This window comes from Castor canadensis, chromosome 16, assembly GCF_047511655.1.
Source record: "Castor canadensis chromosome 16, mCasCan1.hap1v2, whole genome shotgun sequence".
Taxonomy (NCBI): Eukaryota; Metazoa; Chordata; class Mammalia; order Rodentia; family Castoridae; genus Castor; species Castor canadensis.
The window spans coordinates 59,537,799-59,556,033 of NC_133401.1; the positions used below are offsets into that span (position 1 = coordinate 59,537,799).

Below are 18,235 nucleotides of genomic sequence, written 5' to 3' on the forward strand. Positions count from 1 at the left end.
CATCTTAAAATTCAAAGTAATAGCAAAAGGGCTGGGGCATGACTGAAGTGACAGAGTGCTTGTCGAGCAAGCCAAGGCCCTGGGTTAAATCTTGAGTATTGCCAAAAACAGCTTTTAAAAATGGCTAATATTAAAACTTACTAATACTAGACACTCTGCTAGACCATTCACCTTCATTATTTCCTTTAATTTTCACAGCAGTTGTACGAGATGGATAATATTCTTATCCTTCTGTGGAAGGAGAAATTGATGCCAGTCCGGTTATCTTGGTCACGTTGCTTTTCGGCAGCCCCTGCGTGTGCAGATGTAGCTCAATGTGGCTGGATCTTAGGCCTGATTTTAGGGATGGGGGCGCCTTGCTGGAGGGATTGTGAGAAGATAGCTAAGAATTGGGACTATTTCCCCACAGGGTAGCCACAGAGAGTCTGGAAAAAGAAGTAAGTGATCAGCATTGGGGTTTATTTGCCAAGTGCCCTTGAGAGGACATGTCAAGTTGTCTATGTTCTGGTTACAAGATGAGTCAAAATCAGTCTCTGTCCACAGGGCTAGGTGGTGAAACAGATGTAGCTGTGTCTTTTATTCTCCAAGCACCTTGGCACTGTTGGCACTTGGAGTCAGATAATTCTTTGTTGGAGGGGCTGTCCTGTTATTGTAGGATGGTCTCTGGCCTCAGCCTACTATATGCCAGTAGAACCTTCCCCAAGTTGAGAGAGCCAAAACCACCTTCAGACATTGTCAGATGTCCCTGGCTGGAGAAAACGACCTCCAGTTAAGAACCAGGGCAGTGAGAACCATTTCTTTTCTAACTTGCACCCTTTTTACCTTTTTGCCAGGGTTCCGAGAGTTTCTTTCACCATGATTGCTGCCTCGTTGGCTTTGGTCATTTTGTTGATTCATTGTGTCACCTGTGAGAAACCTCTAGAAGGAACCATCTCCCCTCTGGCTTGGCGCTTCACACACTCCCTGTACAATGTTACCATCTATGAAAACTCTGCTCCCAAGACCTATGTGGAGAGCCCCGTGAAAATGGGGATGTACCTGGCAGAGCCCCAGTGGGCTGTGCGGTACCGGATCATCTCTGGGGATGTGAGCAATGTGTTTAAAACGGAGGAGTATGTGGTGGGAAACTTCTGCTTTCTGAGAATACGGACAAAAAGCAGCAACACGGCCCTTCTGAACAGGGAGGTGCGAGACAGTTACACTCTCATCATCCAAGCCACAGAGAAGACCTTGGAGTGGGAAGCTCTGACCCGTGTCGTGGTCAGCATCCTGGACCAGAATGACCTGAAGCCACTCTTCTCCCCACCTTCATACAGAGTGACCATCTCTGAGGACACGCCCCTCAAGAGCCCCATCTGTAAAGTGACGGCCACAGATGCTGACTTGGGCCAGAACGCCGAGTTCTATTACACCTTTAACACAAGGTCAGAGGTGTTTGCAATCCATCCCACCAGTGGGGTGGTCACTGTGGCTGGGAAGCTCAATGTCACCTGGCGAGGGAAGTATGAACTCCAGGTGCTGGCTGTGGATCGCATGCGAAAACTGTCTGAGGGCAATGGGTTTGGCAACTTGGCTGCCCTTGTCATCCACGTGGAACCTGCCCCCAGAAAGCCCCCTGCCATTGCCTCAGTGCTCGTGACTCCATCAGATGGCGATGAAGGTACCACCTATGCCACTGCAGTGGTCGATGCAAATGGCGCAGGAGCCCAAGTGGAGTCACTGGAGATTGTTGGTGGTGACCCTGGAAAGCACTTCAAGGCCATCAAGTCCTATGCAGAGAGCAATGAGTTCAGTCTGGTGTCTGTCAAGGACATTGACTGGGTGGAGCACCCCCACGGATTCAACCTCAGCCTCCAGGCCCGGAGTGGGAGCAGACCTGTCTCCCATTCCCACATCAGGGCTTTTCACCTCCCACCTTCCAAGCTCTCCTCTCTCAAGTTTGAAAAGGCCGTTTACAGAGCACGGCTCCTTGAGTTCTCTCCTCCTGGCAGTCGCGTGGCACTGGTGAGAGTGACACCAGCCTTCTCTACCCTGCAGTATGTTCTAAAGCCATCCCCTGAGAACACAGGCTTTAAACTTAACGCCCACACTGGACTGATCACCACCACAAAGCTTATGGACTTCCAAGACCGAGCCCACTACCAGCTCCACGTGAGAACCTCACCAAACCTGGCCTCCACTACAGTGCTCATTGACATCGTGGACTGTAACAACCATGCCCCTGTCTTCAACAGGTCTTCCTATGATGGCATGTTGGATGAGAACATCCCTCCAGGTACCAGTGTTTTGACTGTTACAGCCACAGACTGGGACCATGGGGAGAATGGCTATGTCACTTATTCCCTCTCTGGCCCCAAAGCTGTGCCATTCTCTATTGACCCTTACCTGGGGGTCATCTCTACCACCAAACCCATGGACTATGAGCTCATGAAAAGAATTTATACCTTCCAGGTGCGGGCGTCAGACTGGGGATCCCCTTTTCGCCAGGAGAAGGAAGTGTCTGTTTCTCTTAGGCTCAGGAACTTAAATGACAACCAACCTATGTTCGAGGACGTCAACTGCACTGTGTCTCTGCGCCAAGATTCACCAGCAGGGACATCAATAATTACGATGTCGGCCATAGATGTGGATGAGCTTCAGAACCTAAGGTACGAGATTGTGTCGGGCAACGAGCAAGAATATTTTGATCTAAATCATTTCTCCGGGATGATAGTCCTCAAGCGCTCGTTTATGAATCTCACTGCCGGCCAGTCTACCAGTTATTCCCTGAAAATTACAGCCTGGGATGGCAAAAATTATGCCTCGCCCACAACTTTGAATGTGACTGTGGTGAAGGATCCTCGTTCTGAGGTCCCTGTAATGTGTGAGAAAACAGGAGTGTTGAGACATTTCACAAAGACCATCCTGCACTCTGTTGGACTTCAGGATCAGGAGCCCAGCGATGACGAATTCACTTCTCTCAGCACATATCAGATCAATCGCCACGCCCCCCGATTTGAGGACCACTTCCCCCAATCCATTGACATCTTTGAGCAAGTCCCCATCAATACCCCCTTGGCCCACCTGGCGGCCACTGATCCTGATGCTGGCTTCAATGGCAAACTGGTCTACGTGATCACAGATGGCAATGAGGAGGGCTGCTTTGACATTGAGCTAGAGACAGGGCTACTCACACTAGCTGCACCGTTGGACTACGAAACCACCAGTTTCTATGTCCTCAATGTAACAGTGTATGACCTGGGCACACCCCAGAAGTCATCCTGGAAGCTGTTGACAGTGACTGTGAAAGACTGGAATGACAATGCTCCCAGGTTTCCTCCAGGAGGGTACCAGCTCAGTATTGCAGAGGACACAGAAGTTGGAACCGTCATTGCAGAGCTAAAAACAAAAGATGCTGATTCGGAGGACAATGGGAGGGTTCGCTATACCCTGCTGAGTCCCACAGAGAAGTTCTCCCTCCATCCTCTCACTGGGGAGCTCGTTGTCACAGGACCGCTGGACCGAGAATCAGAACCTCGGTATGTACTCAAGGTAGAGGCCAGGGATCAACCCAGGAAGGGCCACCAGCTCTTCTCTGTCACTGACTTGATAGTCACATTGGAAGATACCAATGATAATTCTCCACAGTGCATCACAGAACGCAATAGCCTGAAGGTCCCAGAGGACCTGCCCCCTGGGACTATTTTGACATTCCTGGACGCCTCTGATCCTGACCTGGGCCCTGCAGGTGAAGTGCGATATATCCTGTTGGATGATGACCATGGGACCTTCCGGGTGGACCTGACAACTGGGGCTCTGAGTCTGGAGAAAGAGTTGGACTTTGAGAGGCGGGCTGGGTACAACTTGAGCCTGTGGGCCAGTGACAGTGGGAGGCCGCTGGCCCGCAGGACACTCTGCCACGTGGAGGTGATAGTCCTGGATGTGAATGAGAATCTGCACCCACCCCGCTTTGCCTCCTTTGTGCACCAGGGTCAGGTGCAAGAGAACAGTCCCCCAGGGACTCAGGTGATGCTCGTGGCCGCCCATGATGAGGATGGAGGCTTGGATGGGGAGCTCCAGTACTTCTTGCGGGCTGGCACTGGCCTGGAAGCCTTCAGAATCCACCAGGACACAGGTACTGGGGGTACCCCCCCTGAGGTGGGATGGGAGAGCCAGGGCCTGAAAGGTGGGCTGGAGGGAAATTAGGCTGAAGTGGAAAAGAAAGGCAGTAAATGGGAATTCTCCTCTCTGTTTCCTTTATTTAAAATTTGTCTTTACTGGACACACACATTCTGTTTATGAAACTAATGCAAGCTGTTTATAATTTTTTACATAATTATATATAAGAAATAAATATTTTTCTATGTCTCATCTCTCCCAAATATAATCTTTTTTTTTTTTTTTTGGCAGTTCTGGGGTTTGAACTCAAGACCTCATGCTTGCTGAGCAGGCACTCTACAACTTGAGCCACTCCACCAGCCCCAAATGTAATCTTAATTAACAATTTAGTCTATCCTCTTCTAAATTTTTTCTCTGTATATCTGATATAGTTTTCTACTCACTTTATTATTATGAAAACAGTACAATAGACACTATTCTGAAATTTACTTTTTCCATATTGTATAACATCAAGACATCTTATTAGTCAGCACATATAAATATTTTTCATCCTTTATATTGGCCACATATTATTCTGTCACATGAGTGCAACATTCTTATTCATGTACTTTTACCCATCTATCTGAGTCTCACAGGAATAGTTCTTAAAAGTGAAGTTTCTGGATCAAAAGATACTATGCACTTGTATATACATGCTGGGTTAGGGACCAAACCCCAGAGCCTCACACATGCCTCTTCCACAGCTGATAGTGTCTATTTCCAATGGTAACAGATATTTCCAAATTGCCTTCTCAAAAGGTGCCACCAACTTATTATTTTTTTAAGCTTTGTGCATATCACATGCAACACAGCAAACACATTCTGGGCACCCACTGCTCAGGTAGGCACCTTGGGGAGATCCAAGGTGAATGAAGGCAGGCCGTTTTGCCCTCAGGTTTACCCCCCAATGGGTGATTTCTTTCCAGAATGAAGGGCAGGACAATGAGGGAGGAAGATCATTCCATTTAGTCAATTCAAGACCAAGTTCATTCACTTTGATGCTGCAAAATCTTGGCCAACTCCTGCTCCCATTCTGGGCCTCATTTTCCCATCTGTCACCTCTGGCATACTCTGCTCTGATTGTAAGCATGGGCCCTGCCCCATGAAGGCCCTAACAGCTGACTGAGATCCATGAGAACTTTGGGTGCGAGCTATTTTATTTATTAATTAATTAATTTATTTATTTATGGCATTGGGGCTTGAATTCAGGGCCTTATGCTTGCAAATCAGATGCATTTTGCCACTTGATATGCACCTCCAGTCCATCTTATTCTGGTTATTTTGGAGATGGGATCTCAAGAACTATTTGCCCCAGCTAGCCTTGAGTCAAGATCCTCCTGATCTCAGCCTCCCATGTAGCTAGGATTACAGGTGTGAGCCACCAGTGCCTGGCTGGCTTAATACACTTTAGAGCACTTGGATCATTGTCTTGGTGGTGAGCCTGATATGGATGGCACCATTCACACCACCCGCAAATGAATTCTGTACTAAGAAAATATCTTTTGGGCAGAGTCTAATAAATAACCTTCCAAGTAGCTAGTATTATAGGCATGAGCCCCTGTGCCCAGCACAATGCAAGCTCTTGTGCTCACTGTTGGACCGTCACCTTCTGGAACAGACCTAACCCATAGGAAAGCAATTTGTGGAGTAAATGAACTAAAGAATGAAGCTAAGCTCCTCAAATCATGACAGTAGTGGAGAAGGAAATACAAGTTTATTTATGGAATCCTTAACCCTTAAGATGTTGATCTACCAGGACTTAAAGAGTAAAGGAAGTAGTTTAAGAAGAGCCATAAGGAAATCCCACTTACAGAGTGTGGAGTAAGTCAATGGAACTTGAGTTGAAGTAGTCAGGAGAAAGTTGATCACTTGCTACTGTCTTCTGGAACCCATATGCCTGTATGCCAGAGTCAAGGGCTCATCTTAGCATAGAAAAGCTCTGAGAGGTCTACAACATGGACCTCAATCCCCCTGTGTCCACCTGAGCATCTCCCACCTCCTACTGACAGCCATTCCTGCTTCATGGGAATACCTATCTATAGTATGGGTCTAGGGAATGTTGGGTGGAGTAATTTCTTTTTTCCTATCTGGTTGCATTTATTTATTTATTTATTTATTTATTTTTGGGGTAGAGTAATTTCTAAAGCCACTTTGAGATCTAAAGTATTTTGGGTTTGGTGATTCACTGTCCACAGGAATGATTCAGACTCTGGTGCCTCTGGACCGAGAATTTGTACCCTTCTACTGGTTGACAGTACTGGCTGTGGACAGGAGTTCTGTGCCACTCTCTTCTGTTACTGAAGTCTACATTGAGGTTACAGATGTCAATGACAACCCACCCAGGATGTCCAGACCCGTGTTCTATCCCTCCATCCAGGAGGATGCACCCTTGGGTACTTCTGTGCTTCAGCTGGATGCCTGGGACCCGGATTCCAGCTCTCAAGGGAAACTCACATTCAACATCACCAGTGGGAACCACATGGGATTCTTCGTTATTCACCCTTCCACAGGTGAGAACCAGATGGCTGGGTGGACAGGGGTCTCTATGATGTTGCTTCTCAAAATGTGGTCCCTGAGCATATCAGCATCACCTTCAATCTTGTTGGAAATTCAGATTCTCAGGCCCCACCCTAGATGAGCTGAGTCCAGGTTCTAAGGGTGATCTTGACCATCTGTGTTTTAACAAGACATGCAGGGGTTCTGACAAGTACTGAAGTCCATCTCCACAGGAAAATGAGAAGAATCTGTTGTCAGTTTTCTTGCCTTGGGGTCCAGTAGGTCACCTAGAGGTCAGACCCCCAAATGCTCCCAAATTGACCCCTCCTTACATCATAAGCCATGCATCAGAAGCCACATCTACCCTCGTTCCAAACTGATCTCAACCCTGCCCACAGAGTGGTGGCAATAGGGATCCACTTACACCGGTCAATTCTCTCACCAGCATCTGTCCTTGGCCTAAGGACATTTGAGGACAAGGACAGTGGATGGCTTCGAGGAATACAGAAGTCACCAGGTGGCAGCAGTGAGCCAGGCAGAGCCCCCAGTGGGATTTAGTTTGATTCACACAAGATTTAACAACCATTTCCCAAGTTGTGGCCAACATTTAAAAACTGGCAAATTCCACCAAGCATTCCAGATTTGTTGTTCTTTAAAGGTGGAAAGATCTGGCCACACTGTCTCCACATTCCCACAGGGCCACAGTGTGCCAGAGGCTGACAGCAGCTCCCTGTGCACACCAGGTACATGTCCTCTGGCCCCCATGGTCCTCTGTCCCTATCATCTTATTCCCTGCCTGCTGCCACCTGCCTGACTCCCTTTGGCCCAGGCATTTGGGCCAGTGTCCCAGTGCTACGGACACTTCTCAAAGATCATGTCTTTCTCTTAGGGTAGGAGAAACTCTATTGTAGAGAAGGCTGACATTTCCCCTTCTGAACCCAACATCCCATTCCAAAACTACTTTCCTTGTTGAAAGGACAGAGGCCTGTATGATTGGAGAACAGGGAGAGATTAGTGGGCTTCCCTGGTCCTTAAGACAAAAAGGATCTGGGAAGAGTGATAGTCTGGGAATCCTGGGGCAGACAGTGGGTAAGGAATGCAGCTGTGTCTTCCCCAGTGACATTTATTGGGAGCCTGTTAATCTTTGGCTGCAGAGTATGGGTCAGTCCTCTTAGCAGGAGCTGCTTTTCTCCTAGAAAACAGGCCTAAGCTGGCTCTCTACCTGGGCCCGCCCCGTCCCTCCCTTTTCAGAGAACTAAGATATCTCTCACCTAAGGCATTAACTTCTCAACTTCTCCCAAATTCCTGCTCTGTTTACTATCAACAGTTTCCTGACAGCAGGTCTGGCAAAATGCCCTAGTTGGCAGAGATGTTCTCAGTGTTCCTGCTATGGAAGAGAAGAAATTCTTATTAGCATGAACATTTTTAAAAATAAGAGAAGGCATGAGCCATGAGTCTCCCCACCCCTCTTCCTCATCTCCACTATTGTGCTGCCCCACCCCTCCTTGGGGAGCTTGGTTGGCTTCTCTATGTCCCAGATGAAGTCAGAGCCTGCTGTGTCCCATAGACTTGTACCTGACCTGGCCACACTTGTCTCTCTGGTTCACCTTGTCCTTCTCCCTCTGTTCCTCTAGGTTCCAGTCACATGACTACTTCTATCCCAACACAGGACCTTGCACAGGCTGTTCTCCCCAGCACAAGTCTCTTTTGTCTCATTGGCTTCTACTGTCCTTCAGAGCCCTGTCCTGCTGTTCCTTCCTTTAGAGAACTTTTTCCTGATATCATAACACACTTCCTGGCACCACTTATACTTACATCCCTTGTAACACTTACCACAATTCGTTTGTGCGATTGTTCCATTAATTATCCATGTCCACTACACCTCAAAGGTACCAGAAAAGGGACCTTGACTGGTTTGGCCCACCAGGATGTTGTCAGTACTTGGCACCCACTAGTACCTCAATAAGTAATTGTAAAATGGACTTCTTCAGATCAGAAGACAGAAACTGGGTCTACATTGAGAAGTCCAGACCTGTGTAGCAGCAGGCAGCAGCAGCCAGCATTTGCGTGAGGCAATGCAGGCTGTACTTGTCTTGTGGCTTTGTTTGCTTTATTGGAGGGACAGTTCTCAAGGCTCTCACTCCTCTTTGCTCTCAGGGTTCATCCTGCCTCTCAGCGCAACCAGCAGCAAAAGAGACTCTTCTATAGTAGAAGTTCCACAGTTGATTCTCATGAGACAGATGGGCCACTTGTCTGTGGCAGTCACCAGTCACCAGCCCTGGGGGACGTACTATGCTAATTGGCCAGTGTGTGGCCCAGATGTGCACGAAGTCAGCCTTGTTCCAGACCCTGAAAGCAGGAGAAACTGAGGTCTGTTTATTAAAAAAAAAAAGCATTGACTGATGGGCAGAAGATACCCAAGTGCAAATATGTTCCATAAACTTCAGGAACAAGGAACCAAAAGTGCACTCAACAATGCCCGTAGTCACCCTGTGTAACCAGGTAGCAGCAGCCCACTGGCTGTTCCCAGTGGGCGACCATTCTGATTGGGCAGGTTGCTGATGAGGCAGGGTGCTTATGCTGTGCTAGTTGCTGAATTTTTGACCTGTCCTCTCTGCCTGATGGAAAGAATGGACATAGGCAGGAACTTGGGCTAACACATTACCTCTGAGGTTATCTCTCATCTTCTCACTTTCCCTTACCTTTCTCAAAGTTCCATTTTTCCTTAACATACTTGCTCTTCAAAAGCCAGAAGAATTCTCCTCTGGGAGTTGAGTTGTGTCCCTGGGAGCTCTTTCATCCTTCCGCCATCTCTCCTGCAGGTGTCCTAGCCACAGCCCGGCTGCTGGACCGAGAGAACAAGGATGAGCACATTCTGGAGGTGAGCAGTGGCGATCTTTGCTAGCTCTTCAGCCCAGAGAAGAGGAAGCATGTGAAACCATGTCCAGGCTGGGCAGGAACTATAGATTGACTAGCAATGCCTGACGTGAACAGCACACGTGTGCTATGTACTTGTCCAGTCTGATTTCCAGTCCATCTCCCTAGCTCAGAGAGAATCACCCAAGGTCAAGTGCAAGGTCAGAGCCAGGTTTAAAAAATTTTTTCTATATCCATGCTCTTTCTAGGACATCTTCGAGGTCACATAGACATAGGTGCCCATCCCAATGAGAGGCCTCCATCAGTGAAATAGAGGGGAGTAAACTAGAAGAGAAGGATGTCAGATGGGAAATCCAGCTATCTCTCCTTCCCCCCACTAAGCCGTCCATACTGATGAACAGGCACAAAGGCTAGAGAGGGAGGAACGTATATTCATCAGAATCAATTTTGCCTTCAGTGCTTACAGGCTCTGCAATTCTCTTTCCTTTTGTAAAAAAAAAATAATGAGTCTTATAAGTAAGCAACAGCAAAACAGCCATCTAGGGGTTCCTAGGACTGGAAGCATGAAGAATTGTTCATTAGTTCAGGAACAGATACTTACCTTGAAACACTGAAGTGTGTGTGTGTGTGTGTGTGGTGCTGGGGATGGAACCCAGGGTTTTGGGCACGCTAGGCAAATGCTGTACCACTGAGCTCCCTCCCCAGCTCCTAAAACACTTTTAAAAGTGAGTGGAAATGCCTATCTCATACCTTGCTCATGGGGCTATGGATGTGTGGGATGATTGTCCCCTCCACAAAATGGCTCCTGATTCCAAAATTGCCTTAGTGCTGTTTCCCACGTTCTGGATTTTACTGCAACCATCAGACTGTATGTCGACCTCGGTGCTCCCACCCTATGCAACCTGCATAAAAATCTTCCAACCTAGAATAGCTTGAGGAAACCAGAGAACAAGTCTTCTGCGAATTGCAAGCAAATAAATACTCTCTGAGAACTGGCCCATGGGGTTTCCAGGGTGAAGAGCACCAGCTTTGGTCTGGGGATTCTGACCTTGGCTTGTTCCAGTTCTCACTGGTTTCCTTCTCTGTTCTCACTGGCTTTTCTGTGGGTGAGGTTATTAGGGAGCTGAGTTCCAAGTGGCTGAGGTTATGATAATAAAATAATGAGCAGACTAACAAAAGAATAAGCTGACTAATATTTGCAGGCTATCAAAAACACTGGTAGGGTTGTTGTGGGTGGCAGTACCTATGCACTTCTTGGCATTTGGCAACTCAGGTACTCATGAGCCCTTCTGCCCCCAGGTGACTGTGCTGGACAATGGGGAGCCGTCCCTGAAGTCCACCTCCAGGGTGGTGGTATGCATCTTGGACGTCAATGACAACCCACCTGTTTTCTCCCACAAGCTCTTCAATGTCCGCCTTCCAGAAAGGTTGAACCCGGGGTCCTCTGGATCCATATACAGGCTGGTGGCTTCAGATCCAGATGATGGTCTCAATGGCAGTGTCACCTACAGCATTGAGGAGAGTGACGAAGAGGGCTTCAGAATCGATCCAGTCACAGGGGTGGTGTCATCCAGCAGCGCCTTTGTTGCTGGAGAGTACGACATCCTAACGGTGAGCAGGTAGATGGAGGCCACAGAGGTGGAGAACATACTGGCGATTTTCTATGAGGACACAGGAGAAAAGAGACGACTAAGGGCGAGATGGAAGCAGAAGCCCTTTCTGGACTTCCCCCAGAGAAACTAGGAGTTCCTATTCTCAGCCAAGGATCAGAATTCTTTGAGGGAAGTAAGGACTTGGGAAAACCTTTTATTCTTGCAGATAAGAATTTAGGGAGAGTAACAGGGTCTTCAGAATCAAGATTTGCCTAGATTTGAACCCCAGAATTGCTGTTTTATACCTATGTGGCTTTGGACAAGTCATTTAACTCTATAAACTGGGCATAAGAACACTTTCCTTGCAAGAAGCCAAGGTATCAATGGTTGGGCCATGGGTTCAGACAGCCTGAACTCAAGATCAGTCTTGTTGCTGAGCAGGCTTATAATCCAGTGGGTGGATTCACCACACTGAGCCCGCTCTCCTCACGTAAAAGGGAGATCAGTGGTAGTGGTGCCCCTCCCAGGGCTCCTGTGAGGATTAAATGAAGCTCTTAGAGCAAGATCTGATACTAGTGAGAGCTCACTGACTTCCAGCCTATTAAGCGCATTAATAGTTTTTAGGAGCAGTAAAGAGGACATGCATGTGAAGTCCAGTTTAGGAATGAGAACACAGCAAGCCTCCACTTAATAATGGTTTTTCTTATTGTCCACTAACCAAGAGATTCTAGAGCACAGGCTACATGTTTTGCTCAACACTGCCTCCAGCCTGGCACCCTGAAGTGTGTGTGGAATGAATGAATGGATGGGGAAGCTAGCTTGGTGGTGGCTCAATTTTGGTGTTGGTCTGGTCTCTTTTTTAGATTAAGGCAACAGACAGTGGGCTGCCACCACTCTCAACCAGCGTCCGGCTACACATTGAATGGATCCCCCAGCCTCGGCCATCCTCCATACCACTAGCCTTTGATGAGACCTACTACAGCTTTACAGTCATGGAGACAGACCCTGTAAACCACATGGTGGGGGTCATCAGTGTAGAGGGCCGGCCTGGCCTCTTTTGGTTCCACATCTCAGGTGAGGCCCAAGGAGGACCCATTTCTCCCATCTTTATAGACCAGCTCATCCTCATGGTACATCCTTCTGATCCCTCTCAAGGTCATGCTCCTTGGCAGTCCATCTTTTGGCCCTGAATGGTGCTCACCATTTCCCTGATGGCTAAGAACATTGAACATTTTTTCACATATTTATTGGCCATTTGTACTCCAATTTATTGATTAGACTATTATTTTTCCCTTTGATTGGGTTATATTTTTCCCCTTGGTGTTCACCAAGGGTGGTAGTAAAAATGACGCTTCTCCAGCCTTCCTTCCATTACAGCCAGGATCTCAGGTGGAACATCTATGATTTCACTGGTGACCCCAGCCAGGATTGGGCAGTCCCTCAGTTACTCCAAATGCCCAAGAGATCAAAGGCAAATGGTCCGGGAAGACCCACAGGAGAAACAAACAAAATTTGTGGACTATCATCTTGAGACAAGTTTGCGGTCATGCTCATTTTGCTGGTCTCACATTCCATCCTCATCATGTATGTGGTGGTGGGGTGCTGGGAATTGAACCCAGGGCTAAGCACACTCTCCTTCACTGAGCCACACACCCAAGCCCTGTGCTCATTCTTATGCTAAGAGGCTCGTGGATCCAGGCTTTCATGGGAAGCTCCAATATTCCTTTCTGTCTCTAAATCAAGTTGGATTAAAAAAAAAAAGAAAGAAAGAAAATGTGAGGATCAATGGTATTGGGAATCTGATGACTGCTTAAGTTCTGTTCCTACAAAGTTATACATATACATGTGCACACCTACAAATGTAAATTTGCATAAAAACTTAGGGGTTCTATGTTCCTTTGTTTGATTTTTTTCCTTGTCTTTTTCTTTTTATTCATAGATATTAATTGTCATTATGGCACTGTCATACATGTATATCATGTAGTTTGATAATACCCCTGTCACCTTTTCTTATCCCCCTTCTTTCTTCTCAAATACTCTCATTCTACACTCAGGTCTTTTTTTAAAACTTAGATTCCACATATAAGAGAAAACATGCAATATTTGTCTGTCTGAAACTAGCTTATTTCACTTAACATCATGATCTTCACTTCCACCCATTTTCCCTCAAATGACATAATTTCATGCTTTTTTATAGCTAAATAAAAGTTCACTGTATATGCATGCCATATTTTCTCTATGCATTCATCTGTTGATAGTTCCTAGGCTGGTTCCTTATCTTGGCTATGGTGAATAGTGCTGCAGCAGCATGGGTGTGCAGATGTCTCTACTGTGTGCTGACTTTGATTGCTTTGGGGACACCCATGCATGACATGGCTGGATCATAGGGCAGTTCTAGTTTTAGTTTTCTAAGGAATGTCCATACTGACTTCCATAGTGGCTGGACTAATTTACATTCCCACCATCTCCTCCACCTCCATCCCCTGCATCCCTCCAGCATTTGTTGTTTGTTTCTTAATGACAGCCATTTGACTGTGGTGAGATGTAATCTCAGTGTTGTTTTCATTTGCGTCTCTCTGACAGCTAAGGATGTTGAATGTTTTTTACACGTTTATTGGTCATTTATACTTCCTCAGTTCATTTATTTGCCCATTATTTGTTGGCTTAATTTTCTCTCTCCCTTTCTTTCCTTCCTTCCTTCCTTCCTTCTTTCTTTCTTTCTCTCTCTCCCCTTCCCCCTCCCTCCCTCCCTTTCTTCCTTCTCCCTTCCCTTCCTCCTTTCCTTTCTTCCTTTCATACTGGGGGTTGAACTCAGGGCCTCATGGTTACTAATAGGCATTCTGCCACTTGAGTCACTCTTCCAGGCCTTTTTGCATTGGTTATTTTTGAGATAGCATTTCACTTTATGCCTGGGCCCACCTGGACTGCAATCCTCCTATTTGTGTTGGAGTGACAGGCATATACCATCACACTCAGCCATTAGTTGAGATGGGGTCTCTCAACTTTTTTGTTCAGGCTGGCCTCAAACTTCAATCCTCCCAATCATTGCCTCCTGAGTAACTAGGATTATAGGCTTACACCACTGTGCCCAACCATCCATTTGTCAGTTCTTGTTATTATTTCCTGAGCTATTTGAATCCTATTCAAAAAGTCACTGCCTATGCCTGCATCCTCTTTTTTTTTGGCAGTACTGGGGTTTGAACTCAGAGCCTTGTGCTTGCTACACCAGCTCTCTACCATTTGAGCCACTTTACCAGCGCCCCCCCCCCCCAATGACTGTATCTTAAAGCGTTTTCCAATAGTCGTTTCAACGTTTCATTAAGGTCTTTGATCCATTTGGACTTGATTTTGGCACAGGGTGAGAGGCAGGGATCTAGTTTCCGTCTTCTACACGTGGATGTCCACTTTTCCCAGCAGCGTTTGTTGAAGAGGCTGTCCTTTGTTGAGAATCAAGTGGCTATAGCACCATGTGTTTATTTCTGGGTCCTCCATTCTGTCCCATTGGTCTATGTGTCTGTTTTTGTGCCAGTACCATGATTTTTTTTGCTATTATGGCTCTGTAGTATAATTTGAAATCAGGTGTTGTGATACCTCTAGCACTGTTCTTTTTTGTCTATTCAAGGTCTTCTGAGCTTCCATATGAATTTTAGGATTGGTGGCTTTTTTTCTCTTTTTGGCAGCACTGGGATTTGAACTCAGGGCCTTACGCTTGCAAGCAGGCATTCTTACTGCTTGAGTCCCACCACCAACAGGATTGCTTTCCTTTATATGTAATTAATGCATGTATCCTAGAGAAATATTTAGGAAACACAAATGAGAAGAAAATAAAAACTATTTAAAGTCCCACCAATCAGAAGATAAACGACTGTTAAAATTTTGATGTGTTTTTTATGTACACACAGAGAGTTGTATTAAAATATTGTTTTATAATATTTTAAATATAATATATTGTGAACATAGTTCCATGTCACTAAATAGAATTCTGTTTTGTAGGTGTTTAAATAGCTCCATGCTATTCTATATTTTAGATTCTTTTTTTTTTCTAAATTGATTTCCTTTTATTGACAGAGTTATTTTGATTGTTTCCTGTGTCTGGGCATAGGACTGTCACAGGTAGAAACCATGGAGTAGGGCTCCCTTGCTCCTGCATGTCTCAATCCCAGAGGCAGAATAAATTCTATGGCAAAATTTGGTCCTCCTAAGGACTCTTTAGTCTTTATAGATTTTCCTTTTTTTTATGTCATCATTTGGGTCTTGATAATAATTTGATAGGAGAAATGACAGCTTTTTGGACTTTCAAGGGCATACACTCCAGCCTGTCATTCAGTTATATACAGTTTCTGAACAGTCTTAGAATCTCTGACTCAGATTCTTCTTTGAATGGCCCCAGTCCTGCCAGCCAAGGTCAGTCAAGGTTCTGTCTAGCAATGCCCTAAATCTGATGACCATGTCCAGTTTGCTGCTTAAGGTTGGATGTGCTCTTTCTCCACTGCCACTCCAGGTGGAGATAGGGACATGGATTTTGACATTGAGAAGACCACTGGAAGCATAATTATTGCAAGGCCTCTTGATACAAGAAGAAGGTCGAGCTACAACTTGACGGTGGAGGTGACGGATGGCTTCCACACCATTGCTACCCAGGTGACAGGCCTTACTTGGCAACTAAACTCCTGAGTTGAGAGGAGATGGGGGGCCTTCTTGGTTGGGAGGAGGCTACCAAAGGCTTTCTATGGACGCGTCTACCTCAAAGAATGCTGAACTTGGAATCAAAGTTCTGAGCTCTGGTCTTACCTAATACAAAGTCTACTTCTCTGGTCTTCGGAGAAGTTTTGTTTCACCGTGGATCTCTTTACGATGAGGGGATTTGTCCAAATGAGCAGTTTTAATTAAAGATAGTATGCCATAGGGGCTACTAGGGGTATGAAGAATGATGGTCAGGTAACGGAGCTCTCAGTTTCTACTCTGGCTGAAATTATAATGGCTTTATTTCAGACATTGGGATTTTACACACTTCATTTGAAAAAATTACCTGTTAAAATTTTCATTTTTGAAACCACGTTATAGTACAGTATCTGAAAGCCTTCTGATTTTGAAATCCTATCTATCATTCATTCAACAAGCATTTAATGAATAGAGTGGTTGCTGGTTGCCAGGCACTGTGCTAGAACAGATGGTACCATGGAGGTCCATACAGACATGTCTACCTCTATTAGCTAACAGTCCACCCCTCTCACTAACCTCCCTAGGTCCACATCTTCATGATTTCCAATGTTAACCATCACCGACCTCAGTTTCTGGAAGCTCATTATGAGGTCAGAGTCCCCCAGGACACACTGCCTGGGGTCGAGCTCCTCAGAGTCCAGGCCACGGATCAAGACAAAGGCAAGGGCCTCATTTACACCATACAGGGCAGCCAAGACCCGGGAAGTGCCAACCTCTTCCAGCTGGATCCTAGCAGTGGTGTCCTGGTGACTGTAGGGAAACTGGACCTGGGCTCGGGGCCTTCCCAGCACACGTTGACCATTATGGTGAGCAGATTGGAAACAGGGTGAGGACATGCCTACATGCAGGGGTGGGGGGCATGCTGGGAGCAGGATGAAGGTTCCTGTTCCCTCATGAGCCAGGTGTATCAGTGTCCATACTGATAACCTTGGGGACAGACCTGTGATGCTTCACAGCTGGCCCGAGTGATGATAGAGACAGGATGGCAAGGAGATTCCTGTCAACCTTGACTTTCCCTGACTCACTTCCCTACCCCATGACTTTATAAGTACAGTATGACTTGATCCAGTGTCAGAGCTAGAGGGGACCCAGAGACACTCCCACCCAGAGCAAGGTCTAGGATCAGACAAGCAGGTCTGTAGGAAATAAAATTTAAGGAGGACTCACTCTCTGGTCATGTACCTCTGTTTTTATGACCTCAAGAATGACAGCCTCCCTAAATTTTGCACTGTACATACTTCACTTGTCCGAGTCCCGGCCCCACCCCATTTCTCTTACCTTAACCTGAGGCCCACAGAGGAAGACAGAGTTGCTTACTGTCATACATTTCTTTATGATGAAACTAGAAGCAGTCTGGTCTCCTGGCTTAGGGTTCTTCTATGCCAATTTATCCTCCTCTGGGCACATTAGTGTGTCTGTAGTGCTCCCCAATTTACTCAGCCATAGTATTTTCTTTTCCCGTGCAACATCTTGAAGAACTAATATTCTCTGAGACCTAACCTGGAAAATACTGCTTCTCTGCCTATTTCTGCCTTTCTCCTAAGTGGAATTGTCCATTAAAGCAGCCAAACCTAAGGATCAACGATTGACATATTTATTTATAGAAAGAGCATAGATTGGAGCAAGATTTAAAAGAATACACAGAAATAAGGTACACTTTGTCTGGCATTCTATTTCTTTGCGTTTAATCTGACCCTACTTCCTCTCATTCTCTTCGCTGCTCACCCTGTTACCCCTTGGGCCCAAAGGTCCGAGACCAAGAGATGCCCGTTAAGAGGAACTTCGTGTGGGTGACCATTCACGTGGAGGATGGAAACCTTCACTCACCCCGCTTCACCCAGCTCCAGTATGAGGCAAGTGTTCCTGACACCACAGCCCCTGGCACAGAGCTGCTGCAGGTCCGAGCTGTGGATGCTGACCGGGGAGTCAACGCTGAGGTCCACTACTCCTTCCTGAAAGGTGAGAGACCTGGCCATGGGTCCAGAGGATGGAAAGGAAGGGAGGCACTGGAGGTGTGACTTTGCAGACTAAGAAGTACCAAGCTTACCAAGCTTTGGCAAATGACAGTTCTACAGCATTCCATCTAATGACCTGAGTTAATGCACTTCCAAAGATGGTAACAGCAATAATGAAGGGGAGGTGAAGGGATGGCTCAAGTTATGGGAGAATTTGAATACCGTGTGTTACAAGCCACCAATAATGTATGTATGTAGACGATGTTAGTGGGCCCAAGCATGTTCTTAGTAACAACTTCTTGCATGCACATTAGAAAGGATATATAAACACTTTATTAGGAATAGTAGGTGTATGGCATAATGTATGGTATAGTTTTAAGAGTAACTTTTATTTTCTGCTAAGGCCATATAATGACTTAACATCTATTACATGGTTTTCTTCATCTAGAAAGTTGT

General features: G+C 46.2%; 1 protein-coding gene across 5 annotated transcripts in view; it reads left to right on the forward strand.

Moving 5' to 3' along the window:
• Positions 1-18,235, forward strand: part of Fat2 (FAT atypical cadherin 2) — a 75,161-nt gene that overhangs the window by 17,974 nt on the left and 38,952 nt on the right. For all 5 annotated transcript variants that reach the window (XM_074057158.1, XM_074057160.1, XM_074057159.1 and 2 more), the window contains exons 2-9: positions 834-4,114; positions 6,333-6,647; positions 9,456-9,514; positions 10,810-11,121; positions 11,966-12,176; positions 15,604-15,743; positions 16,349-16,630; positions 17,573-17,783. In XM_074057158.1, the coding sequence (XP_073913259.1) occupies positions 856-4,114; positions 6,333-6,647; positions 9,456-9,514; positions 10,810-11,121; positions 11,966-12,176; positions 15,604-15,743; positions 16,349-16,630; positions 17,573-17,783 (4,789 nt within the window). In that variant the 5' untranslated portion in view covers positions 834-855. The remainder of the gene's footprint in view (positions 1-833; positions 4,115-6,332; positions 6,648-9,455; positions 9,515-10,809; positions 11,122-11,965; positions 12,177-15,603; positions 15,744-16,348; positions 16,631-17,572; positions 17,784-18,235) is intronic.